We start from the raw sequence: 14,555 nt of genomic DNA on the forward strand, positions 1-14,555 counted from the left end.
AAGTCCTGAGAAAGTCAAATAAGACGGTGTGTAAAACTTCACTGCCCAGCCAAAAAAAAGTAACCACTTTGATTTAACTAGGCCAGTAGGTACGGGCATTCCACTGGATAATAACTGCAGCGATGTATGTTTTAGCTGAATACACGTTTTTTTTAACCCTAACTGATGCAGTTAGTCATTTCTTTAATGTTTGTTCTTTCTGATGTAAAGTCAAGGTTGTAACTGTTTGCAATGAAGTTGTGGGGCGCTGAACTGTACCTTTGATTCTTTTGAATTATGATAGTAATTACTGGTCTTTCAAATTTGAAGGAGGGTGAGCAAGCATCTTGAGGAACGTTCATCATTAACTCCTCCAAAAAATATAGTTTATTTAATAATAACACTGAATATGTGAATCATAACAGTGATTGACAGCTGATAGGAATAATATGATTGTTAATATTATCATATTCATACAGACACACATCGATGAGACAGTTAATTAATGTACTTATTGCAGCAGTCTGCATATTTGGTACCCCTGCTGGTCTAAGAGTTAAACCAACTCATTCAGTTAAAATTCATTAAATTACGTGTGCCACGTTATATATTTATATTTAAGGCTTTACTGATGTGCCACAATAATGTCACCTAATGTTATTAAGTTAAAATATCAATATTGTTGCTTTCCAAGTTAACATTGGTTGATATGACTGCGATTAAATCAGCATATACTTCTGCCAGGAGATGCCACCCCTGAAATTCTCCTGCCACCCTCTTGCCACCCCATGAATATTTGTCTAGATCCGCCCCTGGCACAGACATGCGAAAGGCCCAACTACCACTCCTATACAAGCAGCAGAGAGACTTTATAGTTGTGTTTAGCCTATTTGTATTATTTAGTTGTGTCTCTTTGTGGTCTCTACACCTCTCTATGTGGTCTTGTGTCTAATTTGGTTACCCTTTTATTTTAGTGACTTTTTAATGTTTTTTTTGTGTCATTTTGGTTATTTTCAAGTCATTTTTTCCGTGTCTTTGATGATTCTTTGTGGTTGTTTTTCCCCTTTTAATAGTCATAGTTTATTATGGATTATTTGTGTGTCTTTGAAACGGTTTTGCATAACTTTCTTTTTCATGTTCCAGTCTTTTTTTGTTTCTTTGTGAATCTCTTCCACCTTATGAGAAAATGTATGATGTTTGACTCACCTGAGCAGTTGCCAGCATGAAGGCGCTCAGAAACGTCAGAGTCCAGCTGGTCCCCCAGACCCAGATGATGAGCCAGGCGAGGGCCTCCAGCAGCAGGATGTGACCCAAGTGGAGGCAGAAGAACAGAGGCCGGGCTTCAAACAGACCCTCGCTCTCTGCCTTCGCACGTAAAGAGTGGAAATCTTTTATGATTGCCGCCTGAAAGTAGAGAAGAAGAAACATACAGGTCCAGCAAAGTTCAACAGATGATGCAAGCAATAAAAAAGTATGCATGCATGTTGCTATACAGTACATGGTATCTATTCACCATGTTTTACCAATAAGACGTGACTATTGAGATGTTGATTTATTTGAAGAATCTGAAGCACATCTCACGTTTTTGTCCCGGTCCTGACTTGGCTCTGTTGCTGCCAGCTCTCCAATGAACAGGGGCTTCAGAAACTTTTGTACATATTTTACGTTGGGATGAAAAGCAGTGAATGCCTCCTGGAAAACAGAAATGAGAAATCTTGTCAGAGAATAATTGTACAAGTCATTATTGGTGTTAAAGTCCCCTCGTAGATGGTTAAAGTCTCCTACGTGTGCCGTTTTGGTTTCAAGATCCTGGTTCGCGGAGGACATCAAAAAAAGTCCTAGAAAAGACAACTTAAACTTAACTATTTGCATTTAAAAATAAAAAAGAGGAATAGTTTTGGCGAAAAATAAAAGGTACCATTGGGTCAGATTATAATTTTCCAAAGGTTTGTTCAGATGTGTGTATCTCACACTGCACTGTAACTGTGATTCATGTATCTTTGCTTTTAAATGAGTGTTTTAGCCTTGCCTTGCCTTGCCTTACATTTCTTTTGGGGGAGGACTCACTTAGACAGTTTACTTGCGTGAAAGAAGTATTCATTATAGTAAAAGTACTGGTTCTGCATAAATATGGGCCCTGTAACTGTTATGTTAAAAATATATATTTCTAGCTTGTCAATACTGATGCAACAATGTGTAAGCAGCATATTGCTGGTGTAGCCTGACGTAAGGGGCAGGTACACTTCAAAGGGACACATGATACATCTTTGAGGTCGTATGATAAAGGATGGAAACCACTAGTTAATATTCAAAGATGTGTTGGATTTTAAGAGCATAGGACATGAAACGTGAATTTCTCTAGTCACAAAGTGACTATGACCGTCGGATTAATGCAGTGAATTAAAAAGTACTATAGTACATGTCCCTCTGAAATGTGAGGGTGTACTGTAGAAGTAACAAGTATTTTACCTGTTGAAAATGTTGAGTTACATTTCCCCACTGACATGTTTGAACACCACACCAACTGAAGCCACTTATATTCTCAGGTAATATTTTATATTAACCATAACATATATAATAAGTAATTAAAGCAACATATCACCGAGGCGTCCTCTCCTGCGTAGTGGCTGATGACCCGGCTGCCTCCTGGGTGTCTTTTGGCCCACTGTGTGATGTTGTAAACCTTCCGATCAATCACCAGCCACTGGTCGTTCCTGTTGCAGTGGCTCTGCACCTCCTCCCAGGTGTAGACCCCCCCGGCTCTCCCGCTGCCCGGCTCCCCTGCCTCCGTCAGATGGCCTCCACCTCCCATCTTCACTGCTGTCTCTGGCCTGGGTCCACCTGCGCACTTAAGTCCAATCACAGACTTGACACCTGGATGAAGAAACAGATGTGTGTTAATCTACCCTGGGACAGTGTGCAGCGTGCAGAGGGAGTTAGGAAGAAGAGGATTTCAACCTGTTGCTCTCTTTAGTTTAACCTCCCAGCCTGTGTTACACAATTAAAGTCAGAAAAAGAGCACAGCAACATCTTCACTAATGATTGAAGATGAAACTCGACTCGCTGGCTGCTGGTGAAAAAGGGCGGATTCAAATGTGGAGTTTGCATCATTCGTCTGTATCGACTTTTACCTCAAAAGTGCAAGTCAAGTGCACATCCTCACATTATAAAACACGCAAATTATCTACTGTATATTTAGACTGTTATGAGTGTGTGTGCGACTATTCATCTTCACAGCCGCATATGAAAGCAATAAGTCGCGGTTCATTGTAAAACGCGGCTGTAAAACACAGAACCATCAAATCACAGTCTCTCCATTACCACTGATCGGCTGGTTATTGATCAGGTAAACACTGATCACAGATAGCAGACGGTAGGCTGTACAGGCCCGCCACATTAACATAAAAAAGACAAATATGTCACACTTACAGGATCCAGATTTTGGCAACTCTCCCCGGGTTTCAGTCACATTCACACACCGGCTCACTTTAAATGATCCCGTTCTTCAGACCCATTTTAAATATTACCAACATCCTAAATTCATCCTCGTGTCTTCCCTAATATTTTCATGGACTCATTCACCCACTCATTTAGAACAACTTCCGAGCCGATCATTCGAGGGTTTTTGGGCCAATGAGCGTACAGTATATCCTGGACCACTGGCTGATGTGCAATGGGCTCAACAAACAGCTCGTCTGAATATCACACACACTCGTCTGTGAAAGAGTGACTGTTACAGCATCTATCATTATATGTTACATGTATATCATTATCTACAATGTAAATGCGCATTATCACTGCATATCATATTAAATATGGTCGTAGTGAAGTCTTTATTTTTCGATATTTACTCCATTCTAGTTGGTTGATGATTATTCAGGATTTATTGCATTGTTCTTGATGTCTCCAATAAAATAAAGCTTACTTGGGAATAAAAAGGGTTTCTGTACTTGAAAGAGAGTAGCTCGTGTTTACAAATAATGATTTAACTATCCTGGGTCAAAGAAATAATATATTGAGATTGATCTTGTTTTTTTGTTTTTTTTTACCAAAATATCTTAAATTAATCTACATTGATTCAATGTTCTAAGAAGAAAATAGTTGCTGCTAAATTAAGTTATATTACGTAATATATTCTGTGGTTGCGAGATATCTTTTTACACATTTAACTACTGAATATTTTCAGACATGTAGCCATACTGTATCTGTATTTAAAGCTCTCTCACAATCTCTTGAACTCATACAAATGTTGACAGTCGAAACAAGTCTAGTTTGATATTATTATTAAGATTTTGTAACAACATTATATATATATTCATTGTTTGCTATGAAATATGTGTGTTGCAGAACCCTCCTCCACCAGCAGATAGTGCAGATGTGCTCCTTTCATCAGACACCTCTTTGTCCTCATTTAACCCCAACGATACAACAGCAGGTAGATTACAGGCTAGTGTTGCATGTGTGATCCTCATACATGCAATCATGTAATTTAACCCAATAGTATGTTTCATTATTAATTATTTGTTCTTGAATGATAGAAAGTAACCTTTAAAGTGTCATTTTTTGTGTGTTTTTGTATCATTTTAATTGCTTTTCCATATGTTTTTAATACCAGCTGGGTCATGCAGTTCTTAATCTGCATTCAACACATTCACCTCAGCAGTCACAGCCATTCACCGCCCGCAGTCTCTGTCTGTCTGCTGCTTACAGTCCTTTGTGTCATTTCAGGGTCGTTTGAATGCGGCGCAGAAATTTGCAAATCAGCTCTTTTGGTCTTCAGCATATCAGACAGGATTATCCTCAAGCAGCGTGCGGACTGTCTCCCTGTTTGTCCGCTTCTTCTGCCACAGCTCATCAGGCTGACAGTAGCTCGGCACATCTGACCCCAGCAGCTTTTCCAGGCTTTTCTTTGGTTTCACAACCACCAAACAGGCTGTCGATCAGAAAACAAGCCAGCTATTGTCGAATAAAGTTAGTGTAACAAGTTAAAATCTGAGTTTTTGGAACTTCACATAAGTATTTTCTGTTTTGGGAGGCTTCCAATCTTAAGGCTTCCAAACTAACATATTTACCACCTGCAATTCAAGCAATAATACTAAAACTTAGCATGCATAAGTTTAAAATGTATGCTTATTTTAGATCAATGGTTTGCAAGTATTATATACAGCAATGTCAGAAATTGCATTATAAAAATAATGCATTACAAGTCAAATATCCTGCATTCAGAAGTACAATGGAAGAAGTATTATTACAGTTTTAAATTAATACTACATGTAGTTTAATTAATTAGTAGTGCTCGAGTGCAAACATACACTTTTTTTCACTCAAGCACTACTGATCTCAAGCAGAATCGTCTCTGTCAGTGTTACAATACCGTTGAAGTATTCATTTATTTGTATTACTGCTTTATTGTATTTATAGTGATGCATTGATTTATACTGTATTGTTTGTACCATACTCAAAGTATATTTTGCAGGATGCAAATGTTCATCCATGATTAATCTAATTTGTGCCCTAACATCTGTTGCCCTTTTACTTGCTTTAGGCTCATGAAAATGTTGGATCTATTTTGAGCCACAGAGTATGAATATTAGTCTAGTCACATTCATGATAATCTGAACTGCATTTGAATAGATTTAGTTATTTCTGAGGTGGTGAGTAACCACATTGACCTATACTGTATGGAAAACCTTTACTTTATTATTGGCATTTGGTGAGACTTTTACTCTTTCATACTGCCCAATGAATAATAACAGTTACACTGTCCTCAGGTTGAACACTGTGAGGGTTAGCAGAAGTGTATAGGTCATTTTTGTGTCTGTTCTGTGTCAAAGCAGAAGGTCACATGACGGCTGTCGTCACAGCTTTTTAATTGGTCTGTAAAAACCTGCTGAAGCTAATGTCTGTAGTGTTTGATATAAACCAGTCCCAAAGTTACCATCTTTGGAGGTCCAGGGGACTGCCTGAAGATTACTGTTATTTTACTCAGGTGTCAGGTATCATTATTAAGTTCGGGTTAAGAAGTTCAGTAAAAGTAAAAGTACATGAGAAAAATGCTCTATCAATTATTGCATTCAAGACGTTTCTTTAGTAAAGGTGTAATCAGCAAAATATACTTTAAGAACAAAACAAAAGTACTAATTACACAGTATTATTGCTACTGTCAGTGTTATAACAGAATATGTTGTTGATATTTTCATGTTTATGAAGTATTTTCTTGTTGTGGCTGGTTGAGGTGAAATTTTCTGTATTTTTTTAGAGTCAGATACTTTAGTTGTGGCGCATCATTTTGTGAAAATGTATTTTGTATTATGTACATTTGAAATCAGTCTGTACATTTCCGATTGTTTGAGTGGTGAGGTCTTGAAACTTTCTCTCCTTTTTATATAAGTACATATCCATTGATCAAAGGTTGACTGGGAAAGAGAATAGGACATACCCTATACCCATAACATGAACAAAAACTAAACAAAAAAAAAAGTAAATGACATAATGTGAAAATGTATATTTTAGATATATAAATCTACAACAAGCTTAAGTTTTATGTAGAGATAATAACAATGATAATATTATTAATAATAATAATAATAACAATATTGATCATAGAAATGACAAGATGTTTGTTATCATCTGCAAATAAAATAAAAAAATATACCAAATGTAGGTGAAAGGTTAAATGTTGTATATTTGAGCATAGAGGTGCTGCAGTGTTGTTACAAAATCGTTTCAATACGAGCACGTGCAATAAAATGCGAGTAGGAGTGAACGTTTTTCATACACAAACTAGGACACTAGGACACACACACACACACACGCACACACAAGCACACACAAGCAGACAAGCACACACAAGCACACACACACTGACCATGTGATGAGAATGCCCCCTGCTCCGGTTACAGAGGGGGGGAGGAGGGAGGCAGCAGTTCAATGTAAAGCTTCACACTGATGGAGAGACGCGGTCAGCATCGGGAGGGCAGAGGCAGGCAGTCTGTGCTGCAATTTCCCAAAATGTGGAATTTCTTTCTCCGGCGCGGATTAAAACTCCGGGAGTCACCGCGGCCTCTAATGGGGAGCAGCTGCATTAACTAGTGGGCAGACTTCCATTAACTCCTTTCCTTTGCCGCCGGCCAGGTCGCACGCACTGTGGACTTATCCAGCAACATCCGGCAGCACGAGGGACATTTAACGGACTATTAAAGTCCCAAAGTGGCACTTTTTTCCTGTTCTGATAGAGTGACCGGATCACGTGGACAGGTGCGCGTTATCTCTCTTAAAAGCCTGGAGGAAGTTAAAGAGGAGAAGAAAGGGTAAGGACTGCAAGGATTCAATTTAAACTGCAAATGCTGCTGTACTTTGTTGAGCTCAACTACAAGAAGCACTATTACTAATATTACAGCCATTAAAACTATTACCTCTAATATGGCTGCAAGACTGTTAACTGTCTCGGGGGTGGATGGCGTTTGCAGCCGTTGGGCTCATCAACGAGTCAACAGCAGCTCCCACGCTGAGGGTTAACTTGTCACAGACACTACCTCATCAAATGACTCTGTCCTGACTCACATAGAGTCAGGGGCTGCAGTCATGGGCAACTCCTCCACCAAGGAAGAGGGGGCGCTAGAAGAAGAGGAGGGGGCAAAGGATGGCGAGGAATCCGAAATCACAGAGAAGAAGAAAGAAGAGGTGGTGGTGGAGGGAGAGCTTCCACTGGGGGTGGAGGAGATGTTCGAGAGTGGAGACCCTGTGCTGGACTTGAGCTACCGTAAATTCAAGCGCTTGCCGTCACGAGTCATTGAACTGTTGCATCTGGAGAAGCTGTATGTTTGTGGGAACAGCCTGCGCACTCTGCCCGACAGCATTTCCCAGCTGAAGGGTCTGCGAGTCCTCGCCCTCGACTTCAACAAGATGGAGGACGTTCCCCTTGCTGTGTGTGAGCTCACTAAACTGACTCGCCTCTACCTGGGCAGCAACCGGCTCATGTGCCTCCCGCCCGAGCTGAAGAACCTCCGGAGTCTGCGCTGTCTGTGGGTCGAGAGCAACTACTTCCAAACATTTCCCCGGGAGCTCTACGACCTCCCCAACCTCAAGTCCCTTCAGATTGGGAACAACCGTATGAAGACGCTGCCATCTGACCTCATTCGAATGGAGGCTTTGAGGGGATTATGGTTGTACGGGAACCGCTTTGAGACCTTCCCCAGAGTCCTGCTGCGCATGGAGCATTTGGAGATTTTAGATATAGACCGCAACAAGATAACAGAGTTCCCCAGCCTGAAGCGACTCCACAACCTTCATCTCTTCTCCTACGACCACAACCCAGTGGACAGCCCTCCTAGAGTGGGCGGGGAGGTCATCGTGGTCGGGGAAGGCGCTGCGGAGTTCTTGGAGGCTCGAGAGGCCAAGAAAGAGAGACTACGAAAGGCCGCAGAGGAAGAGGCCGAACAGTTGGCTCTGGCAGAAGAGGAGCCAGTGATTCATGGCATCCTGAAGAACAGCAGCTCCAACTCAAAACAAATCACTTCAGGGGACGCAGACGCTAATGAGGAAGAGCCTATGACAATTGAGGAGGAGGAAGGGGAGATTCCTGTCCCTGAGTATGATGCAGGTGATCTTGAATACAACGAGGAAGGGGTTGAGTATGAGACGGAGGAACTGATATGTGAAGGAGAGGGGTTTGAATATGAGGGAGACGAGCTGGAGTACGAGAGGGCTCAGCTGGACTATGAGTATGAGGAGCTGGAGGACACAGGGAGGCAAGATGAAGGGGCATGAAAATCCCTTAACCATCCAGACTCTGATGATCTGCTGGCAGGCGGAGGTGGATGAAAGAAGCTGACACAAATGAGCCGTGCTGCTTATTTCTAATCTATCGTTAACTGTGAAAGTGAATGAGGCATTATTTAACTGTAAAGTGACAGCACCGTGACATCTCAATCAGCTGCTAATGACCAAATCAGATCAGGACTCAGGTGGTGTGTGTGTGTGTGTGTGTGTGTGTGTGTGTGTGTGTGTGTGTGTGTGTGTGTGTGTGTGTGTGTGTGTGTGTGTGTGTGTGTGTGTGTGAGAGAGTGGCTGTTTTTGCATTATGTTGTTTTCTGAGTGTGCACAGGAGACCAAGTCTTCCCTTATTAAATATTAATGTTGCTGATGAGGTCAGTGTCAGTTGTTCATGGGAGTATGTCTTAATTGGGAGCCAGTGAACGCACCAGCAAATGTTTACTTCAATGACACTCTGTAGTATTTCCACCCATCACAGTCAGTGTCTGTTTAATGTGCCAGTGCACCTCTGCTCGACTTGCTGCTATTTTTATAAACCGAGACTGTGTGTGCACATGTAGTTGTGTGTATTGAATTTAGATTTACAAAATATTTATGACATACTTAACAAAACCCCCCCACCCTTGTCAGTGTTGTGTAAGCAGTCCTGAGAGTGTCAGTGCCAAGAAAGAGAGGGAGACAAGCAGGATTATTAAACGGATGAATAGCTGGGGTGCCTCACCATAAAAGGTAAGTCCATAGGGAGGCTCCAAACATGAAATAGACTCACAAAAAAATCAAGTAAGAGATTTTTCTTTTCAAATAAAACAACCTGATGCCCTTTGCAGGTCAGAGACTCAGGTCCGTCATGACCTTTGTATACTCCCCTTTTGTCTCCACTGCACCTTTTCTACCTCTGCCTCTCACATGAAGCAGGTCTGGCTCTTGTTCTCCTCTCATCTCTGCACTCATTATTCATGTGGGGCTCGCATGTAATCCAATCCTCTTTCCCTCCACGTATCTTTTTTCTCGCATCTCATTCAGTGAAATATTTATCCTAATGCTAAAATATTCATGCTCATTCTCGTGTGGCAGCTTGTCTCGACTGTGCTGAGGGAAACATTTGGAAAACAGACTTAAACTGATGATTGCATGTCTTCAATTCTAAAACATGAAATGCAGGAATTCTCTCTTTTAGGCCCCATATTTTGTATTTGAACAGTGAGAACCAGAGGGGCTTGAGTGACATTTGACATTTAAAGGAGAACAAAAACAGAAAATGACCATTCTATGTCCTGACTTTGTTTAGGGGTATTTGTGTTTTATGCCTATGGCTGCAACTGATCATTTATATAACCTATCAGTGTTGTAACAATTATTGCTTAATTGAGTGATTGTTTAATTTAATATTAGAACATTTTACAATTGCCCTTCACAGTTCCCTTTAGAGCAAATGTGTTTCTTTAAATTCATACAAGCACAGCAGCCGCACACTGACACTGCATGCTGATATTTAGCCAGTGTAATGCTAACCATGCTAAATTAGCTATTAGCACCAAACACAAAGTACAGCTGAGGTGGATGGAACTGTAATTAGTTTAGAAGTTATGTGGTGATAAAGAGTTTGACAAAATGATATGTTGACCTTATAATAGCACTATATGGCAGGCACAAACTGGCTGTACCAAAGGTCATTGAAATCCATCCAGGAGTAGTTGTTGAGATACTTCACTCTTGATCATAGTTTCTGACTGACCAACAATTATATCGCGAGAGCTGCTGGAATGGCCACATTTCCATAAAGCGTATTATTTCCCTGTTCACCTCAGAAAGATGTGTAGGCAAATAATCAAACACTACTGTCTACACTTTGCTGAGAACAACACTTACTGCGGTTTTCTGTATCTCTTGTTTTGACACCGTAATCCTGTGTTTATTGGACTTGCATCGACAATGTAAAACCGCTGAGAGTTTCCCACAGTTAGTGTATAGTATGGAGATACAGTATACAACCCATAATGTGACGCTTTTAGGAACTCGATCCTCCTCCTCGGCCTGTGCTCGGCTGCTCGCTCCGCAGCAGTGGGTGGCAAAACAGTTTGACACACAGCAGACGTGGATGGGAGTCTGTGCCATATACTCTGAATCTGAGTATAATTATTTTGCTCATTAGTTTACACTCTCATTCTTTGTAGGTCAGTGACAGCCAGACAGTCAAAGACAAAGCATCATCACCTTCTCTCCCTCTTTGGCTTTCACACCACTCACTACTTCACACATTTGTCTGACTGGCAGCTCACACAAAAAGGACTTCACAAAGAGATGAGAATGTGCCGCTTTTAGACAGGACTATTGCATAACAACACAGACAGTGTAGTGATAAAGGATTTCAGGATTTAATTACAAGGATATGTAATGCTAATGCGGTTCTTACTCAAATCACAGCACAAATCACCAGGAGTTATGTGTTAACCAGAGAATTACATTTTATTATAAGTCTTGCAGGTCCCATCTCAGGTGTTCCAAGATCTAACCCCTCAACATGAATCTGTGAAATAAAAGCAGGTCATTTGAGTAAAGGGAACATTTGCATTATGGGACTTTATGTGTGGAGATTGTTTATGTACCTGTCCGTGTCCCGACAATTGTAGCCGTTGTCCATTTTTGCGCAGACGATTCCTGCACTAGTGTGGCCAGATTTCAACTTTTCCCAATTGGCATCATGACAGAACCTGGAATATAACGTGGACATTTCAACAAATCAAACTTGAATCTTTAAGATTGGCAATATCTGAACAATTTAAACACACTTACGTGCTTTTATAATGTGTGTTAAAGTGTGAACCATCAAAAGGTGTCTTAGGCAAAGCCTGGTTATTTGGAGCATTGAGAATAAACCCTGTTGGCTCCTAGAAAACACAACAACATGGTAAAACAACAAATATCTCACAGAGGTTATATTGAGTAAAGGTAAATAATATAAAATATTCAAATGTATAACCTTTTTTCCAATGGTCGTAGCAGTTGGTGCATTGCTTTTAGTCTGTGGTGAGGGCAAGCGGGAGGCCTAGAAGAGCAGAGTGAGGCAGGTTAAAGTTAAAAGGGATAACATTCAAATCTACAGCTGACTGGAAGCAGATCAATACTGACTCGGCAGGTCAAAGGAGCGATGGCAACTCGATTGAATCCTGTTTTATGAGAGAAATGGCTGCTGCAAACGCTCGGTCTCGCCTCAGTGCCCTCAAACACAAGCACAGAAAAATGCTGTTAAAAGTCATGGCTTCTGGAAAATGATACTACAAACTGCATTCTTTCAAAAGATTGTGTCAGAGTGGATGCATGTAAGTTCTGTGGGTCAACCTGCGGAAATGAAGGCCGAACGAAGTCATTGGTCATCACTGTGTGAGTCTGGAGAGGTTCAACCTGAACGAGAATAATGTACACATTGGATAAAGACGGACCACACATTTTAAATAAATGTTGAACCTACTGTATAGTGTGATTACATATAAAGAAAAGTAATACTTAATAATAATAATTTATACATTTGACAATTTACCAAACTTACGATGCAGCTTTTGTCCTGAAATGTGTTGAGTTGTAGGTTTGTTCCCTCTGTGAAACCACTCTCTCCTCTTGGAGCCACACTCACACGGTTCTGTGAAACTAGAGGAAGTGCTTTCTAAATGCATTTACAAACAAACTCCAAACTGCACTCAAGTAAAAGCTTTTCATTGTTATTGGCACAAATTACATTAAAGAAGACCTTATAAATCTTATATTTATATATAACTAACATTTTTATCCTTTTACCTTTTGGTGTTTGACAGTGTGGTACAAAAAAATGTTGGTATTCTGTCTGAGGGAAAATATTCAAAGCAGACAATTAGTAATTACATTCTCAATACTTTTGCATGTTTGACATTTCTCAACATCTCAGGCGTTGTTATCTTTCTGTGTTTCACCTTTTCCTCCACAGTCTCTGCCTTTGGGTGCATCCTCAGCTGGTAGAAGCCGCTGTCTCTGGGTTTGTTAATGAGGCTTGGTAAAGACCCCCAGCAGTCAGACCGGACGTGAGGCTGGTAGTGCTGCTTAGTTTGTGTCGTGAAACTGTCAGATAACAGGAGTCTGAGGACAAAAACAACACACCTGTGTTTGAGGAGACAAGCTTTTTGAAGCTGGAGAGGAACAGTTGTTTTATACATGACAGTGGGGATTTCACAGTCAATTGAACCACTTCAGGAAGTTGGTTTACAAGAAAGCAAACACAGAACAAACAGTGCTATTACAATTAAGTATCAAGCATTACATTTCATTTGAATTGTCTTCACTTGCCCTGGCACTTACCCAAATTGAGGGTTATCAATGTGGTCCAAACTGGGCCTGTAGAATATGGCTGGTCTCTGATTTGATGTGAAGCCCGTCCCTCTGGGGTGGCCGAGGTAAGAGGAGAAGTTTGTAGTGCCTGGCACTGAGACAGTGGTACAAATATTGGCCTTGAGAATCAGTTTAATACAGGTTACTTACAGTGATGAAAAGTAGCCTACATTTACCCAATAGCTGTAATTAAGTACAATTTAGAGATACTTTTTTATTTTCTGTGCCTTTACACTTTAGTCCATAGTAGTCCACTTCAGTTTGGAAGCAAATACTAGAGAAAAAAACAAGCAGGTTCATATACAAAATATATATAAAGCGAAAATAAGCTACTTTTAGTTTTGGTACTTTAGGTATATTTTGATGCCAATACTTTTGACTAAGGACTTTGACTTTTCTTTGATATTTATACAGTATAAGGTGGTGTAACTACTTTTAGTTAGGTACAAGATCTAAGTAAAGTACTTCGTCCACCACTGGTTATTTATGTATACTCTGAGACTTTCTGACAGGGTCCTTTAATTTGAGATAAAAGAGCCCCCCTCATCATGCTCACCATAAGAAGTATTTTGTAGTTTGTTTCCGGTCGGCATGACCATCCTCCCCTGCGCAGCCATCTGTGACTGCTGTAATGGAAACCCTCAGTGACAAAGAAAGTGATGGATGACAAAAATCCTCTGGGCATGTGCTCAGCGCTGTAACCACAAACAGAAGCAGCAAACAAAGTGTAACTCCTTTGTTTTTAGGTTTGACAGAAACACAAGCTTTCTCAAGAAGTGATTACTGAGTCTGTAGATAATATTGCAATAAGTGCTCCCTCTATCACATGCTGTTTGAGAGAGGAGAAAAAGTTCAGCAGCACAGCAGTACAGCTACAGATATCTATATATACACCAAATACAAATTATCTAAGATAAAAAAGAAAGCTCCTGAGACGTACATGTACCTGCATCTCCAGGTTGTTGTTCACCTCTCTGTCTTCTGGTAGTTTGAAGGTAAACATGTTTCTGTTGCTAGGAGATTCAGCACAAGGGGCAGCAACATTACCGCTCAACAGTGACTGCAGTGTCCAATGATTATATGTATATTACAGTTAATAATATCATAAGGTAATATTGTTTCAGGTCCATGCTTTTTTCCGTTAACACTGATCCTACACGAGGTGCAGCTGCATTACAGTGTGTTAAATGTTTATATGATATGTGTCCTAAAAAGGGGGTAAAGTAAAGTTCTACCAATGTAATGTTGTGTATGGGAACTTTCTTTTATCGTACAAACATTAAACAATATACCTTAACATATCTACATTGTATTTCTCATTCAAATTCATACCTATTTATATTATTTACAGTACAGACACTATGACTGTCTGACTGGTTTTAATCTAACAAGTGTCTCTAATTCATAATAATAATAATAATTTTTGCACATACAAATTTGCACAA

The 14,555-nt window shown here is 40.3% G+C and overlaps 3 protein-coding genes across 3 annotated transcripts in view; 1 reads left to right on the forward strand and 2 right to left on the reverse strand.

Annotated features, from left to right (window-relative positions):
- fads2 (fatty acid desaturase 2) overlaps positions 1–3,563 on the reverse strand; it is a 7,844-nt gene extending 4,281 nt beyond the window's left edge. The window contains exons 1-4 of the mRNA XM_010783645.1: positions 3,409–3,563; positions 2,582–2,853; positions 1,561–1,671; positions 1,186–1,383 (exon numbers count right to left, since the gene is read on the reverse strand). Coding sequence (XP_010781947.1) covers positions 1,186–1,383; positions 1,561–1,671; positions 2,582–2,791 — 519 coding nt within the window. The 5' untranslated portion in view covers positions 2,792–2,853; positions 3,409–3,563. The remainder of the gene's footprint in view (positions 1–1,185; positions 1,384–1,560; positions 1,672–2,581; positions 2,854–3,408) is intronic.
- Positions 3,564–7,563: 4,000 nt separating this feature from the next.
- On the forward strand, positions 7,564–8,748 carry lrrc10b (leucine rich repeat containing 10B). Its single transcript, XM_010783662.1, has one exon. It carries the CDS (start codon positions 7,564–7,566, stop codon positions 8,746–8,748), a length of 1,185 nt encoding a protein of 394 aa, XP_010781964.1.
- Positions 8,749–11,240: 2,492 nt separating this feature from the next.
- saxo4 (stabilizer of axonemal microtubules 4) lies at positions 11,241–14,080 on the reverse strand. The gene is made up of 12 exons (XM_010783646.1): positions 14,051–14,080; positions 13,667–13,805; positions 13,081–13,204; positions 12,699–12,861; positions 12,547–12,592; positions 12,302–12,399; positions 12,094–12,156; positions 11,884–11,973; positions 11,735–11,800; positions 11,548–11,642; positions 11,361–11,465; positions 11,241–11,281 (listed from the first exon to the last, which is right to left on the reverse strand). Exons 2-12 carry the CDS (start codon positions 13,725–13,727, stop codon positions 11,263–11,265), a joined length of 930 nt encoding a protein of 309 aa, XP_010781948.1. The 5' UTR covers positions 13,728–13,805; positions 14,051–14,080; the 3' UTR covers positions 11,241–11,262.
- Between the last annotated feature and the right edge of the window lie 475 nt (positions 14,081–14,555).

This window comes from Notothenia coriiceps, unplaced genomic scaffold (assembly GCF_000735185.1).
Source record: "Notothenia coriiceps isolate Sejong01 unplaced genomic scaffold, NC01 NC01_scaffold00025515, whole genome shotgun sequence".
In the NCBI taxonomy this organism is placed as follows: Eukaryota; Metazoa; Chordata; class Actinopteri; order Perciformes; family Nototheniidae; genus Notothenia; species Notothenia coriiceps.